We start from the raw sequence: 24,108 nt of genomic DNA on the forward strand, positions 1-24,108 counted from the left end.
CGTCGTTACCTTCAGTGGTTTGTTGTATTTTTTAGACTCCACATATAAGTGATATCACGGAGAAGGCAGTGGCACCCCACTCCAGTGCTCTTGCCTGGAAAATCCCATGGACAGAGGAGCCTGGTGGGCTGCCGTCTGTGGGGTCGCACAGAGTCGGACACGACTAAGCGACTTAGCAGCAACAGCAGCAGCAGTGATATAACACAGAATTTGTCTTTCTCTGTCTGACTTATTTCACTTAGCATAATGCCCTCCAAGCCATTCGTGTTGCTGCAGCTTTCTTTCTTGTTATGGCTGAGTGTTGTTCCATTGTAAACACGCTCCATATCTTCTTTATCCAGTCATCTGTTGAGGGACGCTTAGCTTGTTTACCGTCTTTGCAATCGTAAATAATCGCAAAGACGGTAAACAAGCTAAGCGTCCCTCAACAGATGACTGGATAAAGGGTGTATGCATCTTTTCAAATTAATGTTTTGGGCTTCTTTTGGATGTATATCCAGGAGTGGAAATACTGGGTCACATGGTATTTCTATTTTTAGTTTTTTTGAGAAACCTCCATACTGTTTTCCTTAGTGGTTGCACCAATTTACATTCATCAGCGCTATATTTAAAAGCCTAGTTGGGGGACTTGCCTGGTGGCCCTGTGGTTAATCTCCATGTTTCCAATGCATGAGAGCATTCCAGGGTGCTTGAGTTCGATGCCTGGTCCTATATACTAGGATCCTATATACCATGCAGTGTGACCAAAACAAATAAAAGCACATCTGGACACTGTGGCCGGTCAGCAAATTCCACGTGCCAAAAGCTCCTGGCAGCAGAATGTCTGCCTGACTGGCTGCGGCCACAAACGCGTGGGCGGGGCGCACGCCTTCGGCTCCTGCCACAGTCACACCCCGCCGAGCTGAAGTCCCGGTGGACTCGGCCCCGCGGCTGGAGGCCAGAGCTTCCTGCAGGCACTGTTCGCTCATCCATTTATTCCCGTGTGCGCCAAACGCCAAGACGGTTAGCAAAGGAGTTAAACGCCTGCTCTCAAGGAGCACAGATTCTAGCTGCGGGGAGACAGATGGCAAACCAGATGAGACGTGCATTTGGGATGTTAGTTAGAGATGGGTGCCTGGGAGGACACGCTTCCAGAAAGAGGGCCCGGCAGATACCCAGCAGAGAGGTGTGTCTAGGAGAAAGGAGAGAGGTCCCTGGGGGACCCTCCCCAGCCCAGACCCCTGAGCTGTGCAGGAGGCCAAGGGCGGGATGGAGGTGTGCTGGGAGGAAGGGAGAAAAGGGAGCAACCACTGTCATGTTGTCGATGACCTTGAACTGACTGATGTGAAAGCTGGGCATATGGACGCTGAGTGACCCCCAGAGACGCCATCCTTCCCAATCTCAAAACATTCAAAACAGTCTTAATTTGTGAAAGTTATTTATCTAAGTGACAATTTCCAGGGTGTAAGCGTTCAGCCTAGAGTTCAGAGGCATGGAATCGGGGAGTTGGATGGTTGGGTGAGTCTCACTGGTGAGTCAAACCCCCTGGAACCCATGACACAAAGATCCAGCCACAATGCAGACACAGGAGCCAGACAATCATATGATTGTCTATGTAAAAGTTCTTTTGATCTCTGTAAGTTACTGAGTCATTGTTTCTGGGGAAAACACGACGACACTCTGTGATTTTAGCTGGGCATCCCATTTGTCCTTGGTGATCTAGAATAGTCTCTAAACACACATTTCACTCCTATAAGCCTTTCTTGAGCTTATGCAAGGCTGGCTGCACAGCTGCAGCTTGAAAGCATGAGACCAGGCATCTCAAGTCCTCACCAGCAGCTACATCGTTATCAAAGTGGTCAGAACACTTACGAATATTAATTAATCACATCATAAGTGATACCACTACTGTTTATGTTGTACTGTACAACTCTGTTGTGCATTATGTTGAACACTTGGTTGAATTAAAACTATTTTCATGTTAATTATCGTTGCTGTTGTTCAGTTGCTAAGTCTTGCCCCACTCTTTGCGACCCCGTGGACTGCAGCATGCCAGGCTTCCCTGTTCCTTCAGTGTCTCCCTGAGCTTGCTCAGATTCATGTCCGTTCAGTCGGTAATGCTATCTAACCATCTCATCCTCTGCCACCCCCTTCTCCTTTTGCCTGCAGTCTTTCTCAGCATCAGGGTCTTTTCCAGGAAGTCAGCTCTTCGCATCAGGTGGCCAAAGTATTGGAGCTTCAGCTTCAGCCTCAGTCCTTCAAATGAATATTCAGGATCACAGCCTTGTCGTGGCAAAGGGGCTTATGTAACTCAGTGAATCTCTGAGCCACGCCTTGCAGGGCTACCCAGGACAGACAGGTCATAGTGAGGAGTTCTGACAAAAAGTGGCCCACTGGAGGAGGGAATGGCAAATCCATCCAGCTGTTGCAGTGAGAACCCCACGAACAGTATGAAAAGGCAAAAAGATGTGATAGTGGAAGATAATTATCATTACCATTGCTGTTTTGGTGATGGTGGCAGTTGTCTGGACTCCAAACAAAGGCTTGGGAGGCCGGTGTGGCGCCTCGTTCCCTGCACCTCACCATGAGGACACGATGCAGAGAGGCTGTGATTATCACACTATTGATGGTGACCACGGACTGGGGGTCCAGGACTGAGGGCCACATTCGTGATCTCTAATCTGTGCAGCAGCCCAGTAGAGGCGGGGCTGTCGTTGTCCATGTTTTAGGGGTGCAGCGTCTTAAGGCTTTCAGGGTCTTGCCCAGAGGCCCCACAGTCAGCCCCAGAACCAAGATGTTTCTGGCCCCTCTGTTCTTGTCTGATCATCACTCGGCTGTGTCTCTCCAGCGAGCCCCTCACCTTCCTCCACCTCTGTGTCTCCACTGGGCTCAGACTTGTGCTCTGGAGCTCCTTCTAGGCTGACATTCTGATTCCGATCATGTCCAGGCCATTGTTACCTGCTGAGTAAAGAAATATCTCCTTTAATTTGCTTTAAAATTTCTTCTGAGCTTCCACGGGCATCCAGTACCTTTTTCATCTCTTCCCAGTGGAGACGGAATTTCAAGAGGAAGAGGTGAGGCGCCTAATTATATGCTCTGTTTGTTGAGAAACACAACGAACCCTCATCCAAAATAAACAGGCGTTCCTGCTTTTAGGGAGAAAAATGACACATATGCATATTCATTTGTATGGTAATTATTATTATTTAGCTACGCAGGGACTGGATGGGTAATTCAGAGCACAGAGAGGAGGCAGGGAGCTGTGTTCAGGGAAAAAGACGCAATCACAACCCGCCAGGGTTCTCTGTTAATGTTGCCTTTTTCCCTTTTTTTTTTTCCAGTCTAATGCAACACTCTTTGAAGTGACCACCAAATACATTAAATAAAGAAAGAGAAATTAGTGCTTTGTATTGGAATTATCGAAAGCACGTGGGCGCTACATGTCAGCGACCCATTGCCTTTTCTTTAGGGGCAGCCGAGTTTTTGGAGTCCAAGAGTGCCTGGTGCTTGAGACCATGTCTGTAGGGCCAGGGGAGCCAAGAAGTGAGGCCGGGGGTTCAGGAAGTCTGGCGGAGGCTCCACACCAGGGAGATTCCAAAGCTCACCTTCACCTCCATAGTCACTGTTTGCCGCCACTGTTGTTGTTTTTTTTTTTTTTAATGTGTTTATGTCTTTGATTGTGCCCACTCTTCGTTGCAGCATGTGGAAACTAGTTCCCTGACCAGGGATGGAACCCAGGCCCCCTGCATTGGGAGCCCAGAGTCTTAGCCACTGGACCACTAGGGAAGTCCCCCTCCACTATTCCTTTGGATTACTAAAAAACCCTTTCCCTCTTTGGCCCCTAATCCATCTCCCGCAGCTACCAGGGTTTCTTCCTAATCCTTTCTTCATATTGTTTCTGGAGGAGTTGCTTTTCAAAAACAAACGAATTTATTTCTTCACTGCAGAATGTTCACATGGTTCAAAATTCAAAATGTTCCCAGTCCTCCGCAAACTCCTGTCCCCCAGCCACCTGGCTCCCCTCCTGAAGAGATGTTGATATTCTCTGGAGAGCATGTCCTTCAGAAGATTAGTTTATACTTAGAGAAACCTTTGTCTTTTTTTTTTTTTTTTTTGAGTCATGGTACCAATTTGGTTTTTGTTTTTTAATTGGAGTACAGTTGATTTACAATGTTGTATTAGTTTTGGGTGTACAGCAAAGTGACTCAGTTATACATGTGTGTATTAATTCTGCTTTAGATTCTTTTCTCCTGTGGGTTCTCGTGGAGCATTGAGGAGAGTCCCCGTGCCACACAGGAAGTCCTTGTTGGTTACCTGTGCTGTATATGGCAGCATGTTTACGGCCACCCCGACCTCCTGACTTATCCTCCCCCGACGTTTCCCCTTTGGTGACCATGTTTGTTTTTGATATCTGTAAGTCGTTCTGTTTTGTGAATAAGTTCATTTGTATGATTTTTAAAAATTAGATTCCATCTATGAGTGATAGTATTTGTCTTTCTCTTTCTGACTTACTTCGAATAATCTCTAGGTCCATCCATGTTGCTGTAAGTGGCATTATTTCATTCTTTTTTAGGGCTGAATACTATTCCATTATATATATATATACACACACACCACATCTTTATCCATTCCTCTGTCGATGGACGTTTAGGCTGCTTCCACGTCTTGGCTACTGTGAATAGTGCTACAGTGAGCATTGGGGTGCATGGATTATGGTTTTCTTTTTGGATTATGGTTTTCTCCGAACATATGCCCAGAGTGGGATTGCTGGACTGTGTATATATGTGTTAATTGCTCAGTCATGTCTGACTCTTTGCAACTCCATGGACTGTAGCCCACCAGGCTCCTCTGTCTATGAAATTCTCCAGGCAAGAATACTGGAGTGGGTAACCATACCCTTCTCCAGGGGCTCTTCCTGACCCAGGGATTGAACCCAAGTCTCCTATATTGGCAGACAGGTTCTTTACCACAGAGCAATCAGGGAAGCCCCTGGTGTGATTGCCTTGCGTTATCTAAGACTTCACCTTAGCAGATGAGAGAGAAAGTCTCCTTGCCAGCCACTGTGTTAGAGAAGCCTGTGAGGGCCTCCTGGAGGACCCAATGGCAGTCCCCAACCTCCAGCCAGCAAGGAACTAGAGCCCTCAGTCACAGAGCAGCATGGAAGGAAATTCTTCCACAGCCTGAGCTTGGATGCAGTTGGATCTGGAAGCAGTTCTTCCCCAGTTTGACCTCGAGATGCAAGTGCAGCCCACTGACACCTCGATGGCCAAGGCGCCAGCAGAGAATCCAGCTCAGCAGTGCTCTGACTCCCCGTCCATGGGAACCGTGGGGTGAATGTGTGGCTTTAAGCCCTAAGGTTGTGGTCGTTTGTTGCAGAGCAACAGAAAACTAACACACCAACGTTCTCTTCATTGTGATAGCCCACCACTCCTGCCTCAGAGCTGGCCAGCTGCTTCTTAATTCTTTGTCTCAGGACAGAGTCCCTTCTTCAGGCAGACTGTTACATGAGCCCACAGCACCCTTATCTTCTCTGTGAGTTCTGTGAAGGTGAGGACCCATCTGTGCCAGTCACCACAGAATCCCACAGAAACCCCCACAGTACCTGGGTACAGACTCAGGAAATATCTATGAAATGAATAAACAAAGGAATACCATTCACGCAATCCCGTGAAATCTGTTCCCAGTTCGCTGTTGGCCCAAGGAGGGGAAGGTGTTTAAAACCCATCGAGCCTGCTTCATGGAATGTGAATGTTCTAGTTTTGTTGGTAGGAACAGATGATTGCGTCTGAAGATTATTCTCCATTAGCAGCGCTTTCGAGGTTCATGTTAGGCCGTGGTCTCCTCTAGCTTGATCAGGTTCGGCCAGTGCACCAGCAGACCCGGGGTTCCAGTGTTTGGGAACCTGCCTTCGCTGGGGTCTTGGCATCCTGTCCTGAGGCTGCCTGTGACCTCCTCCTCTCTCCTCGACTGTAACGAGGACAGACCACCGAGACACTTGATTCTGAAATAGTAAATACAGCATTTCGTGGAAGTCGCTGTGCCCAGTGGATGGATTTCAATTTGTCTCACCAACTTTCCTAAAAAGAAAATTCTTGAAAATATTCGTGCCTAAAACCTTTTCTGAAAGGGGAAATTTAGGCCCGGATGGGGGAAGGGGCTTAGCCTAGATCAGGGGACCCGCGGGCCAGGACAGGTGTGGACCGCCCCCTCTCCTGGCTGCCAGGACAAGCTCTAGCCCAGGACTCAGTGATCTTGTGCCGGCTCTTTGACAAAGGCATGTCCGCATCCCCAGGACCAGACCGAGTTGGAATGTGACCGTCTGGATGTATCTGGTCCAGGAGGGAAAGAAGAAATGTTTGCATGTAGGGTCAGCCGCCTCCCCCAGCTGTGGGGAGGGAACGGCTGTGACCGATTGTAAAGGCTCATCAGATGGTGGGCGTTTCATCACCCCGAAAAGGCAGAGGCCTCCGCAGACGGCTCATGTCCACCTCTGCTGGCCCTCGCATACCTGGGCTGGGGCGGCAGCAGGACTTGGCGTGGGGCAGCTGCTCAGGCCCCAGCATGGCTGGGTGTGGGCGCCCTCGGGCTGCAGGCAGGCCGAGAGGGCTCTGGGGGGCACAGCCCACTGTACAGCCCCGAGGCTGGCCCGAGGCCCACAAGGCAGGGTCACCTGCTTTCCTGGTGAGGTGAACGGATGAGAGCAGCAGGAAGCTGCCTCCTCCACGGTCACCCTGGGCGCTAGGGCGGGGCCTCTGCTCTCCGGGTCCAGTGGGCTCCAACCCATCAGTGAGCCCGCCGCGTGATTCCAGAATTGTTGTTCTGGTGAGTTCTGCAGCGTCCCACACCTACATGGATGAGAGCTAGCAGTTAATTGTGGTGCCTGGGGGTAAAAGCGACATCTCAGAGCCAGCTGGAGCCTCCCCGCCCCGGCTTCTGTCCACTTGCCGTGGCTTTTCTACCCTCCTCTGAGCTGCCACGTGGGCTGGAGCTCCAGGGCCCTGGAGGTTAGGGCTGCTCCTTGTCGGGTGTCAGGCCAGAAGCCCCTGCAGGCTGGGCCGGGCCGGGCAGCAGCCTTTAGTGGGAACGAGGCAGGGGTCAGCATGCTGGGGGCTCCCATGGCGGCAGCGCCCTCCACAGCTGTGCTCCATGTCACAGCACCTCTCCTTTCCATTTCCCAAACCAGGGTGCTTGGAGTCCCACCCACCGAGTGGATAGCCCACCCTGATAGCACAGACTCACCTGCTGTACCCGCGTGCCCCCCAGGGTGGCCACGCAGAGGCCTGTGTTCAGGGTGCTGAGTTCTGACCATCATCTCCTCATCCCCAGCCCGGGGTCAGGAAGTCTTCCCAATGCCCCCACCAAAAGCAAAGGCCCAAAAAACAGAACCTGTCCCCCCTGGACTGGAATGTAGCCAGGCCCCGACTTCAGCGAGTTCAGAAAATGCCGCCTTGTCCCAGGACTCGTCGGCCTCTGGGATGGTGGCAGAGATCAGGAAGGAGGGAAACGAAGGCCAGAACGAAGCCCCGCACGGGTGCTGGAGCCACAGCGGGTGTGTCAGGACGAAGGCACACTCGCAGTTCCCCAGCCTTCCCTGCACACGCTGGGGAACCCCTGCCACACTCGTGCGTCTGGACGACCGTCCTGCGGGGTCTTTACATCCGAGGCTCCGGGCACTGCTGTGTGGCAGGGACCGTCCTCGGTCCCGCAGGGGACAACAGAATGAAGGAACCGGTGCCCGCTTTCACGGGCCGGCGCTGGCGGTGCAGGTAGGCCTTCAGCACTGGTTCCTCCTGTTGTGCAGAGCAGGAAGCTGCAGCACCCAAACCCGCTGCTGATGTAAAGGAAGGACACGCGTGCTGCCTGGGGGAGGAACTGCTCGCTGTTCCACACAGATGTCCTGCAAGTTCAGTGTCTGCTCCACGTCATCTCCCTCCTCCAACTGGAGTGACATCGCCAAAGGCAGACCTCTGACCACACCCCCAGCTTCCTAAGTGGAGGAGAAAATCCCCAAGGCAGACTGGAAGCGGGTAGAGGCCTTTCCTTTACAGAAAACAGAAAGCGAGCCTTTGTGTTCACAGGTTAACTTCTTTTTGAAAGGGAAATTCACTCAGTTGTGACCGACTCTTTGCGACCCCGTGGACTATACAGTCCATGGAATTCTCCAGGCCAGATTACTGGGGTGGGTAGCCTCTCCCTTCTCCAGGGGATCTTCCTAACCCAGGGATCGAACCCAGGTCTCCCACACTGCAGGCGAATTCTTTACCAGCTGAGCTACAAGGGAAGCCCAAGAATGCTGGAGTGGGTAGCCTATTCTTTCTCCAGCGAATCTTCCCGACCCAGGAATCGAACTGGAGTCTCCTTCATTGCAGGCGGATTCTTTTTAATCTCATTCAGTATACTGGAGACATTCAGTTATTTCATGAGAAAGGAGGTATGCTGGAGCATACTTTTTTTAAAGGTGGTTTTTTTTTTTAATTTGATGTGGACCATTTTAAAAGTCTTTATTGAATTTGTTATAGTATTGCTTCTGTTTTATGTTTTGGTTTTCTGGCCAAGAGGCGTGTGAGATCTTAGCTTCCCCCCCTCTGGCGATGGAACTCGTGTTCCCTGCATTGGAAGGCGAAGTCTTAACCACCGGACCACAAGGGAAGTCCCGCATACTTTTGACTGTGGAACCAAAAGTTTAAAATTTACTTGGCAGGTTTCTAGAGTCTTGTTTATTTTTTCATCTTTGCTCTCAGATTTATGCTTCCCTGCTCATAACGGGAGTCCGTATTTTATGGTGGAAATGCCGTCGGAGCGGAGGAGCCCGATACTGGTCTGCGGAACCACCCGCTGTTTGTTTTATTTCTCCTGGTGGTGTCATTGGGCTGGCATTAATTACCAGCTCCCGTCCTCCGACAGAGGGAATGCAGAATTTTCCTGCCGTTGTTCTGATGCTCACGGGTTGGTAGATGTCACCCGCGGCCTCTGAGGAGTGCGGGTTTATTGATCCACAGCTTTGCTGAGGCCCGGGGCTGTGTGTTCCTCTTGTCCAGATGCAGTCAGGATGGCAGGGCCTCCGAGGGCGGTTCTGAACTCCACTCAGGAAACTTCTGGCATACATCACCGTGCAGCAGGGCTCTGGGGACCAGGGTGGGTGCAGGAGGAGCCCAGTGAGGATTCCCTCGCGGATCCCTTGCTTGTGGGTATTTCTGGGCCCTTTGTCGTGTGATGTTGGGCTTGATGGTGGAATGTGTGGCCCACCTGTCTGCACGTTGAGCAGCAGCGTCCGGGTGCTGTGTGGGCGGTGTGTCCTGTGATGCTCTCAGGACCCTTCTCGCTGCCGTCGGGGAGGAAGAAGAGATGACCGCAACACGGGGCAGAGCCCGACGTTCTAGCCCCAGAGAGCGCTGGAGAGGCCCAGTGGCACTGGAGACAGGACTGGACTTGGGACCACCAGCCACGTTGCCCTTGGTTGGATGATGGATCCAGAGGCCGCAGCAGGAGGCCTGCCCCACCCTGAGAGCTGGAAACAGCCCCCAGGAGGGCGGCACTGAAGGGCATCCTCAGTCCCCCAGTGCCAAGCTCTTGGTGTGACTTAGTTTTCCGGTCAGGGGTCAACCCGGAAAAGCATGGCATGTGCTGAGTCTGGAAATGGTGCCAGCTGCCGTCTTCCGTCCAGTACCTGCCATCGACCAGACCTCGAGCCTGCGGTTCCTGCTTGTCACAGCGCCTCACCCTGAACCCCAGGGTGACGATGCTGATAATGTCAGCAGCATCCCCGCTTTGCAGATCAATTGATACAGCTGCTTAGTGCGGGTCCGGGGTCCCAGCTGGCTCAATATTGTCGTTCAGTACATGTTTGAAGAATTGCAGAAACTAAACTGATTGATTTTTAGCTATAATCTGTGACATATTAACGACCTCCAATTTGAATTATACATACTACTGGCAACCACTCCAGTGCTCTTACCTGAAAAATCCCACAGACAGAGGAACCTGGCAGGCTACAGTCCAATGAGTCTCAGAGAGTCGGACATGACTGAGCAGCTGAGCCCAGCCCAGGACACACTCATGATGTTAATGATGAATAAGCGTGTTGGTTAGCACAGCAGAGCACATGCGCAGATGTGTTCAGTGTGCCTGTGACGTGTCGAGGCTGCGTGGGATTCACTAGTCCCTCAGCTGATGAGCTCTCATTCTCTGCAGTAGGCCCTGTCACATTCTCCTTCCGACACGGTCAGGTTGGGCTTTTCCTGGAGCGGCACCCTAGGGTCTGGTCTCTGGCAACGGAAGACCACCGGCCTGAGTTGAGATGAGCTTAGGAAGGTGTGGAAAGTGGTCTGGGCTTCCTCACGTGTTGAGAGCAAGTGTCCCAGGGGACTGAGGCCGAGGAAGAATGTGGTTCCGATGGGGAGAGAGGGAGTGAGAGGCAGCAGGGCCCCATGTCCACGGAGCCCAGGCGACTCCTCAGACCTTGCCTCTCTCTCTCCTTTTCAAATCTGAGAACGAGGCCAGGACTCTAGGCAGACACACACACCCAGCTTAGACCCAGCACTCAACCTTCAGGGTGCCCTTTGGAAGGCCCCGGGAGAGGAGTCATTTCAGGTGTTGATCAGACCTGGTAATTGTGACCCCCCCCAAGCTCTGCCCCCACTGCCTAGTGGGGTTTTCCCCTTCTTTTCATGATTTTGGGGAGCTGGCAGAGTTTCATAGGAGAGTCAGTCTGCAGGGCTGCAAGTAAATTAGGATGTTTTCATGTGCAAAGACCCTCAGAGGCAGGACAGTCCCTCTTCCTGGTTGATGCCTTTTTTCCCTGCATAATTATGAACAGCAGGCTGTTTATTCTCAAAATGTCTTTGTTAGACCATAATTGTCTTTGCTAGAAGTTACCTGTTCCAATCCTCTAATTTTATAGGTGATGTTCAGTGCCTTGCACAATCCACAGCCAATTAGAAAAGAGCCCTAAGTGACCAGACTTGGGTCAGCCAGACTTGGGGGTAGGTAGTTAAATGAACCAGTGACCGATCAGCCCCAGGGCTGCCTAGCAGACAAGCCCCCCAGCCGAGGGCTCCTGAACTTTTTGGTATGAAAACCCAGCGTTCTGCATGAAGCGGTGAGTAAATGAACTGGTGGATGCATGGATGCATGGACAGGTGAATGGAGGGGCCCTCGGGCTTGTTTCCCACATGCTGGCTCCTGACTGTGATTTCCGGGGTGCAGGCTCCCCGGGAGGCCCCCAGTCAGGCGCTGGCACACAGAAGCCCACGGGAATGGCTCTGCACTAGGCCACAGTCCACTAGATTCCCTCGCTTTCAGCGAAACGTGTTTTTCCCAAGTCTTCGTTAATCAGAAAGCTTTTCTTAGTTCATACCCGGAATGCCAGCTACTGCTCTTTCCAGGAGACTGTCTTTTCATTTATTTTACTTTATTTATTTTGGCTCTGCTGGGTCTTCGTTGCGGCAGACAGGCTTTCTCTAGCTGCGGTGCGTGCGGGCTTAGTTGCCCAGCAGCATGTGGGATCCTTGCTCCTGGCCCAGGGATCAAACATAAATCCCCCGCATTTTCAAGGCAGATTCTTAACCACTGGACCACCAGGGACAGATCCCTGAGACTGTCTTTTAAAATGAATTTTTTATATTAATTTCTACAGTCCTAAGTGGGATGCCTTCTTGAACGGGGGTAGAGGGAAAGAACAGAGTTCGCCTTGGTCAGAATTATAATGACAGTAATAAATTAGTTACCATAGCCTGTCTGGTTCTTCATCACCAGGCCTCATGCTTGTTTTATCACTGTCTGTTTGTACTCCTCATTTCATCATCCCGGCAGCTGTGGGGTAGATGGTTGTTAGTGTCCCCGTTTTGCAGAGAAGGAGAGCAAGGCCCAGAGATGTTAAAAGTCATGGCTGGCAGTGGCAGAGGCTGATTCCCAAGGCTCTGCTCTTCAGCACATTGGTAAACTGGCATCCTGATGGGCTAATCTTATTTCTGAAGAGACGAGTCTACACCACAGACAGGCTCTAAAGGGCTTGGAAAGAACGGACCCGTTAACTGGACCTTGTCGAGGTATCCACTTGTTGTGCTTTCAACCATTGCCCACTGTGTCTGAACCTGGAAACTAAATGTGATGCAGCAAAGCAAGTTTCTCTGCAGTGGGTCATTTCGGCATCCTCCCAGGTGAGGAGCTGGGGTGGAACTGGTCCATTTTTATGTGAATTTGATTTTAAAACATTTCTTAGCTGTTTGGGAACAAAAAAACCCCACCAAACCTCTGGAGAAGACTCTTGAGAGTCCCTTGGACAGCAGGGTGATCAAACCAGTCAATCCTAAAGGAAATCAACCCTGAATATTCTTTGGAAGGACTGATGCTGAAGCTGAAGCTCCAATACTTTGGCTACCTGATACAAAGAGCTGACTCTTTGGAAAAGACCCTGATGCTGGGAAGGATTTTAGGCAAAAGGAGAAGGGGGTGGCAGAGGATGAGATGGTTAGATAGCATTACTGACTCAATGGAGCAAACTCCGTTGAGCAAACTCCAGGAGACAGTGGAGGACAGAGGAGCCTAGCGTGCTGCAGTCCACGGGGTTGCAAAGAGTCAGAAATGGCTTAGTGACTGAACAACAACAGTGACCTCTTAAACATTCACATCTGCGTTTTACCGAATCTCAGCACCCTGGAGATCAGTGGCTTTTAACCAGCGGGACCCAGGAGTATGGATTTTCCCAGATTCGTGTTTGTTTAGAAAACCATTAGGCGTGTGTCACTGATTTGCCAAGATGGGTGGAACCCGGCTCCGTCGGTTACTTGGAAACACCACTCCTGCACGTCTCAGCCTGTCTGAGCACAGACGCTGAAGGCGGCCTGGCAGAGCCTCGTGGGGCGGCCGAGCCAGCATGCAGGCGAGCTCCAGAGCAGCCCGGCCCGCTGCAGGGTGTGCCAGTCAGGGGCGCCGGCAGGCGTTGCCTATTGTTTGAGATTAAACTTCACAGTCAAACTTCCCACTAGTCATCTCTCAGACGAGCTGACTATGGAAGGCGTCCGAGGATCCATGGCGGGCTAAGACTGGTACGTTCCTGTCTGAGCCAGAGGAACCGATACTGGCTCAACGTGACATTAGCCTTTCCGTAACCATCAAAATACTGTCATCTTTCTCACCAGTTGTCTTGAAGCATATCAGTTTCCCAAACTGAATCTTTTAATATGCGTTTCTTTTCCGGCTGATCAGAATCTCCTTTCTAGATAGTGGGGAAACTATAACATTTCACAAGAAAAAAACGGAGGGAGGTGGGAGGCCCACGAGGCATCTTGTGACATGTCCCCGATTCAGACTTTGAGCTGAGTGAGCTGATTGATCAGACACAAACCTTCAGCCTCAGATTGCCTCCCTGGGACCTTGAGGAATCGGCCTCCGGCTCCAGGGAACGCCTGGGATAGAGCCTCCAGAGCCTGCAGTCAGATCTGGGAGGTGGAATCAGGGCGTCCTCCGGAGAACCCAGGGGAGCGCCCCCACTCTGGTCTTTGGAGGAGAGGGGAGGAGACAAGGGCACCGCATCAAACAGGCTGAGGGCTCAGAGGGCAAGAGTCCTGTGGTGTGAAGTTGCTAATTGCGCTTTAATAATAGTCAGGAGGGCAGGAGAGGCCAGTGTTCACACAGAGTGGGCCGTGCTCTGCGGGGGCCCTGCCACGTTCCCTGGGCTGGCGGGCTGCTTTGCTTCCCTTTTCTCTTTTTTTTTCCATCTGTGACATCTGCTCGGTGCTTGTCCCTCCTCTGATACCGAACCCTGCGCAGCTGTGCAGGCCTCCAGCTCTGTGCTGGTGCAGGAGTGCCCTGAGCATACGGCCTTTTTGATGTGTGATAAAACAGAAGCGAGCCACGGGGGTACGGCGAGCGGAGGCCTCGGAATATCAATTAGCCTGCTCAGAACAAAGCTGCGGCTCCGGAGCAGCAGAATAGACATTTCACTGAAGTGCCAGGAAGACGGATAACGTATTCTAATTAGGGACTGACTGCTACCTCGGCATCCAGTGGCTCCTGGAAGTCAGACCCACGACCCTCACGACGCAGCGTGCCAGCATCCCATCGCGGCAGGGCGCGGATGCTGCTGACTGATGGATGACTTCCTGCTTTGCCAGAATTTGCGGCCAGCAGCTTGCTCTCAACCAGAATTGCTGTTTCCCCTCGAAAGTGTGCTTCATTTGCCACCGGGCAGTTGGGAATAACCACTATAAAGGGAGGAGCTCTGGGGGACTTCCCTGGTGGTCCAGTGGCTAAGACTCTGCACCCCGCCCCCCCGAGTCTGATCACTGGTCAGGGAACTAGATCCCACATAACACAACTGAGAGTTCACACGCCACAAGTAACATCGCCATGTGCCACAACTAATGGCCCCACGTGCTGCGACAAAGAGGGAAGATCCCACACGCAGCAGTAAGGCCTGGCACAGCCGAATGAATACGTGGTTTTAAAAAGCGGGCCTTGGGGGCAGCTCTGGGAAAGATCTTTTCCAGGTACTAAGCCTGGGGCTTCCATCTCGAGGACGCTCCACGAGCCACACTCCCTGACGTAGAGGCCTTGGTCACTGTAGCCTTCCTTCCCAGGCGAGCTGAGGCAGGGACTAGTGGGGTGTGGGTGCCACCCTAAGAGGTCAACAGATGATGTGATAGAGTGACTGGGTGACTCCTTAAGACTGGCTCATCAGAGAAGGCCTTTCTGAGGAAGCAGCATGCAGGCTGAGATCCGAATGCTAAGATGTAGGGTGATGGGGAAGGGGAAGGAGGTGTGTCCCCCAGGGACCTCGTTTCTTTGCACCTGGGGTGATTGGACCATCTCCCTAAGTCTGGAAGCGTAGACCCAGAGAGCCAAGGTGGCCCGGGAGGGATTCGCTTCGAGCCGCACCCACCCCCGCCCCCGCCCCCGCCTTCTCCCTCCTTCAATGTCACGTCTGCACTACGCCAGCTAATTAGGAAGATGTTCCTCACTTTGCTGCACTTCCCCTGTGTAATTGGAAGGCCCGCTTTCTCCAGTCGGCGAGAGCTGTTTCCCTGAATAGTTCTAAAAGCTTTGGACCACATACTGATATCAGCTGCAAATTTATGGGTGAGATTATAATGATTGCTCAGTAATGCAGTATTAAAAGCGGAGGTCTTTCTCGGTGCTGAGCGAAGGCGTAGTTCCACCCTCCTTTCAGCTTCAAAACCGGGATTCGAAACAGAATTACCAGCCCCGGTCCTAGAAGTGGTCAGTGGGCTCCAGCTCTCTCCCTTCCAGATATGGAAAAAATGAAGGGGTCTGAATGTGGCCAAAGTTCAGAACATTCAGGTTCGGCTTCCAGAACCGTAAGTTAGGGGGCGGGTTTCAGACCCCACACCTCCTGGTTCCTGTAGGGGTGCGCGCTTATGTAGGTGTTTGCTTTTCTAAGAGCTGCAGCCAACACTTGGCTGGCTATAACGAGGACTTGAGGGAGCAAAAGGCTGTTAAAAAATCTTGGTTTCTATTTTTTTTTTTCACTTTTGCTTCATTAGTTCTAGAATCCAGGGCCTCTGTGGCTGCATGTTCTCCTGCATAATTTAAGAAATTAATGAAAGTGTGCCTGATTTTTTCCAACACTCTTTACTCTGTAAATTTGTTTAGCTTTTTTTTTAACTGTCAGTTGAGGCTATTAGAGCCTAAATATTTCAATATTGAAGAAATGTGACCCGTTCCCCTTTTACTAAAGAAAGACATGACTTGCCCTCGACCACGTGGTGTTCTATACATCAGGTGTTATGAGTTACAAGTGACCTTGGGTTTGAGTTTATCCCATCAGTCCATCCTCTGACCTTAAAGCAACCAAGTTCTTATAATTGCTGAGAGGGCGGGGCCTATGGCAGGGGGGAGCCCCCTTCTGGGAGCCATCCTTAGAAAACTGGGCATCCGCTTGGGGTTGCCTGACACCTCTCACCACAGAGTGGAGATCTAAGGGGGACCCAGTTTTTTGAGGCAAGAGACCGCTATGTCCCCCCTTGCCTGGTAAATGAATAAGCTATTCTTTTTCTCCCTTCCCCGAAAGGAAGGGAGACCTGAGATAATCTGTGGCTTTATTTCACCCTTCCAAATCTTGCTTTATCTGACCATCAAGTTGAAGGCATTAAATAGCATATATGTGAGGGCGTCCCAGGGGGCTCAGTGGTAAAGAAGACCCCTGGAGAAGGAAATGGCACCCCACTCCAGTGTTCTTGCCTGGGAAATCCCATGGACAGAGGAGCCTGGCAGGCTGCAGTCCATGGGGCCACAAGACCTGGATACGACTGAGCAACCGAGACACATGTATAACCCCAGACTCAAGGGATTTGAAGACTCTAGAAATTGTTTAATGTGGATATTATTGGGGGAGATCAAAAAAAGAGAAAAACAATGTAAACAAATGAGAAGATTTTTTTTTTGTGGTCACGTGACTTGCAGAATCTTAGCCCCTTGACCAGGAATCGAACCTGGAGCCCTGTCAGGAAGAGAGCTGTGTCATAACCACTGTACTACTAGGGAATTCCCAGGAAGATGTTTTGACTTGACATAAAAGTGTCCATCCTCTATAAATTAATCTCTATATTTAATGTCATCTCCAACCTTGTAGAATTTATATCTTTGGAACTTAACAAAACAGTCTTCTGTCTACCTGGAGGAACAAATTTTTTTTTAAAAAAAGAAAATGAAGGAGGAGCATCTCCTACTAGATAGAACAATAAATTATAAAACAACAGTAATTTAAACAGTGTGAATCTGACACAAGAGTCTACAGGAAGAAAGATGCCAGAACCAACATCACACCAACATGTAGACTGTGTTAAATTTTTTTTGATATTTAGAGGGAAGAGGGGCTTCCCTTGCAGCTCAGTTGGTAAAGAATCCACTGGCAATGCAGGAGACCCAGGTTCAATTCCTGGGTCTGGAAGATGCCCCGGAGAAGGAAATGGCAACCCACTCTAGAATTCTTGCCTGGAAAATCCCATGAACAGAAGAGCCTGGCCAGATATCTGTGTGGTCACCAGAGTCAGACACGATTTAGCGACTAAACCAACAAAGGGAAGAGGACAGGCTGTTTCAATGATGACCCTGGGATAGTTGGAAATCAACATAAAAATGGGTTAGGTCAGGCCCACATCATTTTTGAAAAAAGTGGCTCTATTAAATATACTTTTTTCAGGGTAAAGAATTAAACTATTAAGAGAACACAGTTTAAATGCAGGTGAATATTTACCAGCTTTTGCAGTGACAAGGGCCTTTTTATACATCCACTCAACACCAGAATCCGAAGAAAAAACTACTGATTGATTTGGCCGTAAACTTGTGTGTTAAAAAACATATGCACAAAATTAAAAGGCCAAAGCCAAACCGTGGAAAATGTTGGTCGCTTTGTTTGCCTCAAGGAGTCTCTGATAGCAGTTGCCGAAATAAGTTAATATTCTTAATATGTAAAGAGCTCTTGTCAACAAATAAGGGGATAAACCCCAAGGCAGAGTGACAAGATGACATGAATGGACATTTTGGAAAAGTGCAATTTCAAATAACCAGTGCACACATGGAAAAAATATCAAGCCTCATTAGCGCTCAAAAAGATGCAAATGAAAACAGCAACACTATGTTGTCTTGCTGGACAGACTTTCCCTGAGATAGAGCCTGACAGTGACCAAGATGCAGGGAAACTAAACAGGTGATCTGCCCTTGGGTTCAGAAACTGATGGGCAAGTTTGTAGCTTGATGTGGCAAAATGTATCAAAAATGATAAAAGAAGGTATCAACTTTTAGAAATTTATCAGGGTTTTTCTTTGGGGGGTGTGCATACCAAAATGCATGTGGGATCTTAGTTCCCCAACAAGGGATTGAGCCTGCACCCGCTGCAATGGAAGCTGGAGCCTTAACTACCGGACCACTAGAAAGTCCCTCATAAATAGTTTTGTTTCTTTTTAAGTAGTGGAATGAAACTAAATGAGCAGCAGTATGTGATTCATTAGCATTTGGCAGGTCAATTCATGCAATGCTTGGCAGCTGCAAAAACTCCCAGGAGAGGAGAATTCTGTGATGTGGGAAAGTGTGCATGAAGTGTTCTCACTATATGAAAAGAACAGCTTACAAAATAGTATGTACAGTGTGATTTTTCTCCCTCTACTGCCTTCCCCACCCCCAACCAGGAAAAAAAGATATCCATATGTGAAGCCTGGAAGGAGATGCACCAGAGTGTTAACAGTAGCTGGTTGTGGGTTGGTGGTGTCAACCAGCGACAAGTATGATTGATTCAACCCTGTAGTATTTTCCACATAGAATGCAGCAATTGTGTGTGACCCTCACAATTGGACTGAAAGGGTTCATGAAAATAAATCTTCTAAACCGGTTCCCCAGCTGATCCAAGAAGGTGCCTGAAGAAGTTCAGCCCTAAAACAAGTTCACTAGGAACAGAAACTTGGACTCAGGCCTCCTAATGCTCTGTTCATCCAGGACTTGTGGGCTTTTGTTCTGCCCCTGATGGTTCCTTGCCTCTCATATCTGAGAAGCTGTCTTTGGGAAATAATCCAAAATGTGGAAAGAGCCACAACACGAAGATGTTCCTTACGGTATTATTTATAACAGTGCGAATGGTCGGTGGGTGAAATGTCCAGTCATGGGGCATGGTTCAGTAAGTGAGACCGCTTACCGGTGGGACGTTATATGGCCAGTGAAGAGGTGGGTCAGTGTGAAACAAATGCAGTGTGGCTATCGTGGGATGGAAAAAAAAAAAACAGGACAGAAAATGTCTATGTTGTGACCATCATCACAAACGTCAGGTTCAGAAGGGACTGTGATATTATGAGAGGGATTGTTAAGGAAGGTTGATTCAGCTATCAGAAGCATTTACTTTCTCTTATCTTAGAAGTTCCAGTCTTTCTAGAAAGGTATGATATGATATTCCTTTTTAAAAAAACATTTATTCTTTATTTATTTGGATGTGCTGGGTCTTTGTGGCGGCCTGTGGGTCTTTAGTTGTTGGCATGTAGGATCTTAGTTCCCTGACTGGGGATTGATCCTCGGTCCCCTGCATTGGGAGCACAGGGTCTTAGCCACTGGACCAACCAGGGAAGCCTCAATATTCTTTTTATAATAACTGCCCCACCAATCTGAGAAAGTAAACATAGGTGAGCCTCTTTCCACATCCTATTTCTAGGGCTGGATTCTGGACGGTATCCCCGAGACACGGGAGCAGGCTCTGACAATCCAGACCCTTGGCATCTCCCCGAGACACGTCAGTGAGTAGCCCCGCCAACCAGAGCTGCAGACCCCATGAGTTAGTGCCCACCCTGTGCTGTGTCAGCGGCTCCCCAGTGCCCACCCTCAGCCCAGGCGCCACCATCCAGCAGGGGGTTTGATGGGCCTGTGACTCGGCAAGAACCAGGAGGGCTGCTCAGCTGAGTTCTCCAAGAGCTAAATGCATTAGGGGCTTGTGCTGAGGAACCTGGGGCTTTGCTCTGACCCTGGGGATTCCCTGTTTCAGGAAGCCCCCCATCTCAAGCATGGGAAACTCTGAGAAATCACTGGAAACTGGAAACCACTGAGAAGCTCTCTTTAGGAAATAATCCCAAATGTGGCAAAAGCCTTCTGTACAGGGATGTCACAGTTATCGGTGGCCCTGAAGGCGGTCGGCAGGCCGTGTTCATGCACAGGCGACCTCTGTCCTGAGATTCTATGTCTGTGTTCTGACCTCTCTCTCAAGGGGTTGATGGGGGGGGGGAGGTGGTGGGTGTTTTAGTGTCTGGTTTTGCTTCTTTCCTTCTCTGCCCAGTCGTGCTGAGTGCCCCAGATGCCGTCCTGATTGAGAGAAACTTGGGGAAGAGGACAGACCCTCAGACTGGAGGTGTGGCAGTATTCATCTACATCTACCAGCCCAGTGGGGTCTCAGAGGCCTCAGATCCTAATCACAGCCCCCACCCCTCAGTGAGCACCCCCTCTCAGCTTGGGCAGCAGACAGATCGAGGTCCCTGCCCGCTTCTAGCCATGGGCCGCGGGAGGGGCTGCCCAGTGTCTCAGGCTCGGTGTTCTCACCTGGACTTGAGGCTGAGAGCACCAAGCCCCGCCTTCTGACCTGATCCCCATGAGAAGGCAGAGAGCCTGCGGGTGGGTGCCCGGCACAGAGTGAGCGCTCAGAAGGCCCCCACCGCCCTTCCCCTCAACCCTAGCATCCTCATCACTTTGTTACTAGCAGCAATGGGGGAGCAGCATGCAGCCACCGCCGGGGTGGGCGGACCTGGTGGGCGGACAGGTGTCCTGGGACCCTCAGGCTCTGCTTCCAGGACGGGCAGGTGACTCTAACCGCAGCCCTCTCTCTGGCAGAGATCTATCACACCACCTTCGACTGGCCCCCCGAGTCGGAAATCCAGAACCGCCTGATGGTGCCCGCAGGCATCTCTGAGGGGGAGACGGCGCGGAAGCTGCTCGAGTATCACAGGAACATCGTCAGGATCCTCCCCTCTTACCCCAAGATCCTGAAGGCCATCAACGCAGACCAGCCCTGCGTGGATGTCTTCTACCAGGGTAAACCCAGACGACCTCTCCACCAGTCTCGTCCCCACGTCACTTCATCTGGCAGTGTCCGGGGTGTGCCTGGGAGCGGGGGAGTCAAGTCGTGGGCGGCCCAGGATCCCTGCCCAGAAACAAGTGTGGGGTCGCCAAGAGCGTCCCCCTCAGAGACCCTGGGCTAATACTCTACACCCTGAGTGGTCATCAGACTTGACAGTGGAGCCAGGAGAGGCGGGGGACGGGGTGGGAGGCAAGGAGCATGCAGTCTTGCCCTGGGACTTCCCTGGTGGTCCAGTGGGTGGGACTTTGCCTTCCAGTGCAGGGGGCCCAGGTTTGGTCCCTGGGAAGGGGGCTAGATCCCGCGGGCTACAACCACGACCTGCAGCAGCCAAATTAAATAAATAAATATTTAATAAATACATAAATACGTTCTTTAAAAAGGTTCACATAAAAAGTCTTTAAAAGAAAAAAAGAAATCTTGCTCTGAGGGTAAAGGAGGAGAAAGAGAAAATTTATAAAAATTAAGCAAACATACAAACCAGACCCACCACTGCCACAAGAAAACAAACAACAACAACAAAAAATATACATCAGGTGTCCTGAGCCCATTGAGGACAGTAAACGCAGCCCCATGCCAGGCACAGCCCTGCCTCCGGAGCAGTAACAGATGTTCACAGCAGTTTCCCAGAAAGTGACTGAAACAGGCCTGTTTGGGGGCCGGGGGTCTGACCATTGAGACCTCAGGGCCAGGTGACATGTGAACGAGCCTCAGCCCCACCACACATCAGCTGTGCTATCCGTGGCAACTTTCGTAATCTCTCTGGGCCTCAGTTTTGTCATCGCAAAAATGGGCACAAAGATGGATCCTTCCTTACAGGCTTAGGTGAGGCTGCGCTGTGTGCAATCCTGTGAAGCAGGCATCGCAGGTGTGAGCCCAGGGGCTGGTGCAGAGTGACAGCTCAGTGAGTGTCAGGCACTGCTGTTGTCATGATTCAACATCCGTTCCTGAAAGACAAGGAAATTAGAATAATTCTCCCCCAAAGCAGCCCTTGAGAGTTCCTTGGACAGCAAGGAGATCTAACCAGTCCATCCTAAAGGAAATCAGTCCTGAATGTTCATTGGAAGGACTGATGCTGAAGCTGAAACTCCAATCCTTTGGCCACCTCATGCGAAGAACTGGCTCATTGGAAAAGACCCTGATGCTGGGAAAGATTGAAGGCAGGAGGAGAAGGGGATGACAGAGGATGAAATGGTTGGATGGCATCATTGACTCAATGGACATGAGTTTGAGCAAGCTCCGGGAGTTGGTGATGGACAGGGGGGCCTGGCGTGCTGTACTCCGTGGGCTCGCAGAATCAGACGTGACTGAGCGACTGAACTGAACTGAAGGCAGCTGCATAATCATTTTTTATTTTTAATTTAATTTTTCCGTTTATTTATTTTTTTCAGCTGCACCATGTGGCTTGGGAGGATCCTAGTATCCTGACCAGGGATTGAGCCCCAGCCCTCAGCAGTGAAAACGCAGGGTCCTAACCACTGGACGGTCCAGGAATTCTTGTTTTTTCAAAAATATCTTGCTGAGCTTCACACCCAGCCAGCCCCTTCTGTGAGATGCTGGGTGCCTGGGAAGATAAAAATACCACTGCAGGGGTTTTAAGACACTTGACAGTTTACAATGCCCTTTTTTGGTATATACTCTTAAATCTCTTCCAGAGACATTTAGTTTTGCGGGGGAGGTGGTTCTGAGTTCCCTAGTACCGCCAGCCCCCATCTGCCAGCGGGTGTCTTTGCTTTACCAGGAGACAGAGGGCGGTACAGCCTCTATCTCCGAAGGGGAGTCAGTGGACAAGGGGGGATGTCTGCAGGGTGATGCTACTTTGAAAAATGCCAGGCTTACAGACGCCTTGTAAATTTCCAGTGATTCTGCATCTCGGAAGGGTCTTTAGTAGCAAACACTGCACTCCGAAGATAAACAACCACAACATTTATCTTATGCCACGATTCTGAATTTACACATTAATTACTTCCAAATTACTTAATTAAATTTAAAAGTTCATATGATCGTTCATAAAGAATTCATGCCTGGAATTGTAAATAAAAATGTGAGCGTCTGAATATTAATTATTATTAATTAATAATGCAGAGAGATAAATTGAAAATTGGAATGCAGAATTCTCTCTGTTTTTTTTTTTTAATCTCTCTGCAGTGCATCCAGCAACCACATATTTTTAAAAAGAATAATTAGATGTTGAGACTGTCTGGGGGATCATTACTTCTAATTAACTTAGTTATTTACTGTAAATTAAGCATCATTTGTAAGCAGGCTGCTTTGCCTGTAGTATTGCGCTCTTCAGATGGGCTGGCTCCTGGAAGGTCTGAGGATAAAGACAGCCTTGCTGGAATCTCTGTCTCCTGGGTTGGTCTCGCTGGTGGAAAGTGTTACCCCTAGCAATGGGCTTGGGAGAGTGGTCCCAGCCCTGCCAACTCTGCAGAATGCAGACAAGAAAAGCACCTCCCTTGGGAGGCGGTGCATGGATCAGACAAAGCCCGCCTGTAGAGAGTTTAGCTTGGCAGACTGTCGTCCTAACCATGGATGTTGTTACCTAACCTGGTAACCTACCTATGCCTTTAGTTCCAAGACAGAGAGGAATCATAGTATCCCTAATGAACCTTTCAATCAAAAAAAATCCCGCAAAGATCTGAGACTTCAAAATTTGCCCAGTGAACACACCCCAGTAGTTCCCAATTTTGTCCCCTTCCCCACCTGGGGATGTTTGGAGGCATTTGCGGTTGTCACCACTAGGGGGCGTGCTACCAGCACCTGGTGGGTAGGGGCCAGGGAGCGCCCTGGATGTCAGGAGCACGAGCTTGGCAGACTCTTCTCACCTGTCCCAGGTGTCAGGGTGGTGCCCTGGGACCCCTTCCTGTCTTCTGATAGTTCCATCCTGGGTGAGGGGCTGACTCAACATGCTGCCTGCTGGAACCCCGGCACCTGCTGGGGATGGTCCGGGTCCCTGGCAGGAGGCGGGGTTGGGCAGGCAGACCCCTTTTGATGCAAGGGGGACTGGGGTGGAGGTACCCACCCTCGGCCTCAGCAGGTGGGGTGTCCCTCGCCCCCCACCCCCGCCCAGGTACTGAGTGGCTGCCCTTTAACAGCCTGCCCAGCTCGCTCTGTGGTAGGCTCGAGTGGGAGGCAACCCGGTTTGATGTTCAGTAGCTTTTGGCATCCAGTGCCCCCCATGGTGCGGGCACCTCGCCCCTGTCCCCCTGAGTCTTTGTTTCTCAAATGCCAGGGCACCCCGGGCCAGGCCTCCGTCTGCCCACGCCGGGACCTGTTTGATCGCGGCCTCTTTGGAGACTCGCAACAAAGTTGGTGTCACTGGAGTGAGGCCGCAATTTATTCTCCACCAATTCCAGAGGCCTTTAGAAGTCCCCCGTGCGCCAGGCCCCTGCATGGCCTGGCGCGTTTATCAAAGCTTGTGTCTGCCTCTAGGGGGTCGGCCTGGTCCCGGGGCCTCAGGCTGAAGCTCAGCCTGCATTCAGCTGAGAAACACCTCAGCACAATTTTTTTTTGGCCATCCGTGCTGCGTAGCATGCAGGATCTTCTTTCCCTGACCCGGGATCAAA

At 50.6% G+C, this 24,108-nt stretch overlaps 1 protein-coding gene across 7 annotated transcripts in view; it reads left to right on the forward strand.

The window, feature by feature from the left end:
- AK8 (adenylate kinase 8) overlaps positions 1 to 24,108 on the forward strand; it is a 132,400-nt gene that overhangs the window by 27,808 nt on the left and 80,484 nt on the right. For 4 of the 7 annotated variants that reach the window (XM_055400002.2, XM_055399999.2, XM_088841050.1 and 1 more), the window contains 3 exons: positions 19,133 to 19,214; positions 19,748 to 19,819; positions 20,296 to 20,496. In XM_055400002.2, the coding sequence (XP_055255977.2) occupies positions 19,133 to 19,214; positions 19,748 to 19,819; positions 20,296 to 20,496 (355 nt within the window). Of the gene's footprint in view, positions 1 to 19,132; positions 19,215 to 19,747; positions 19,822 to 20,295; positions 20,497 to 24,108 lie in introns of those variants that run through there. The other 3 variants (XM_055400001.2, XM_088841052.1, XM_088841053.1) reach the window with 3 other exon arrangements.

This window comes from Moschus berezovskii, chromosome 11, assembly GCF_049115385.1.
Source record: "Moschus berezovskii isolate FMDL1 chromosome 11, NW_MosBer_1.0, whole genome shotgun sequence".
Lineage (NCBI taxonomy): Eukaryota > Metazoa > Chordata > Mammalia > Artiodactyla > Moschidae > Moschus > Moschus berezovskii.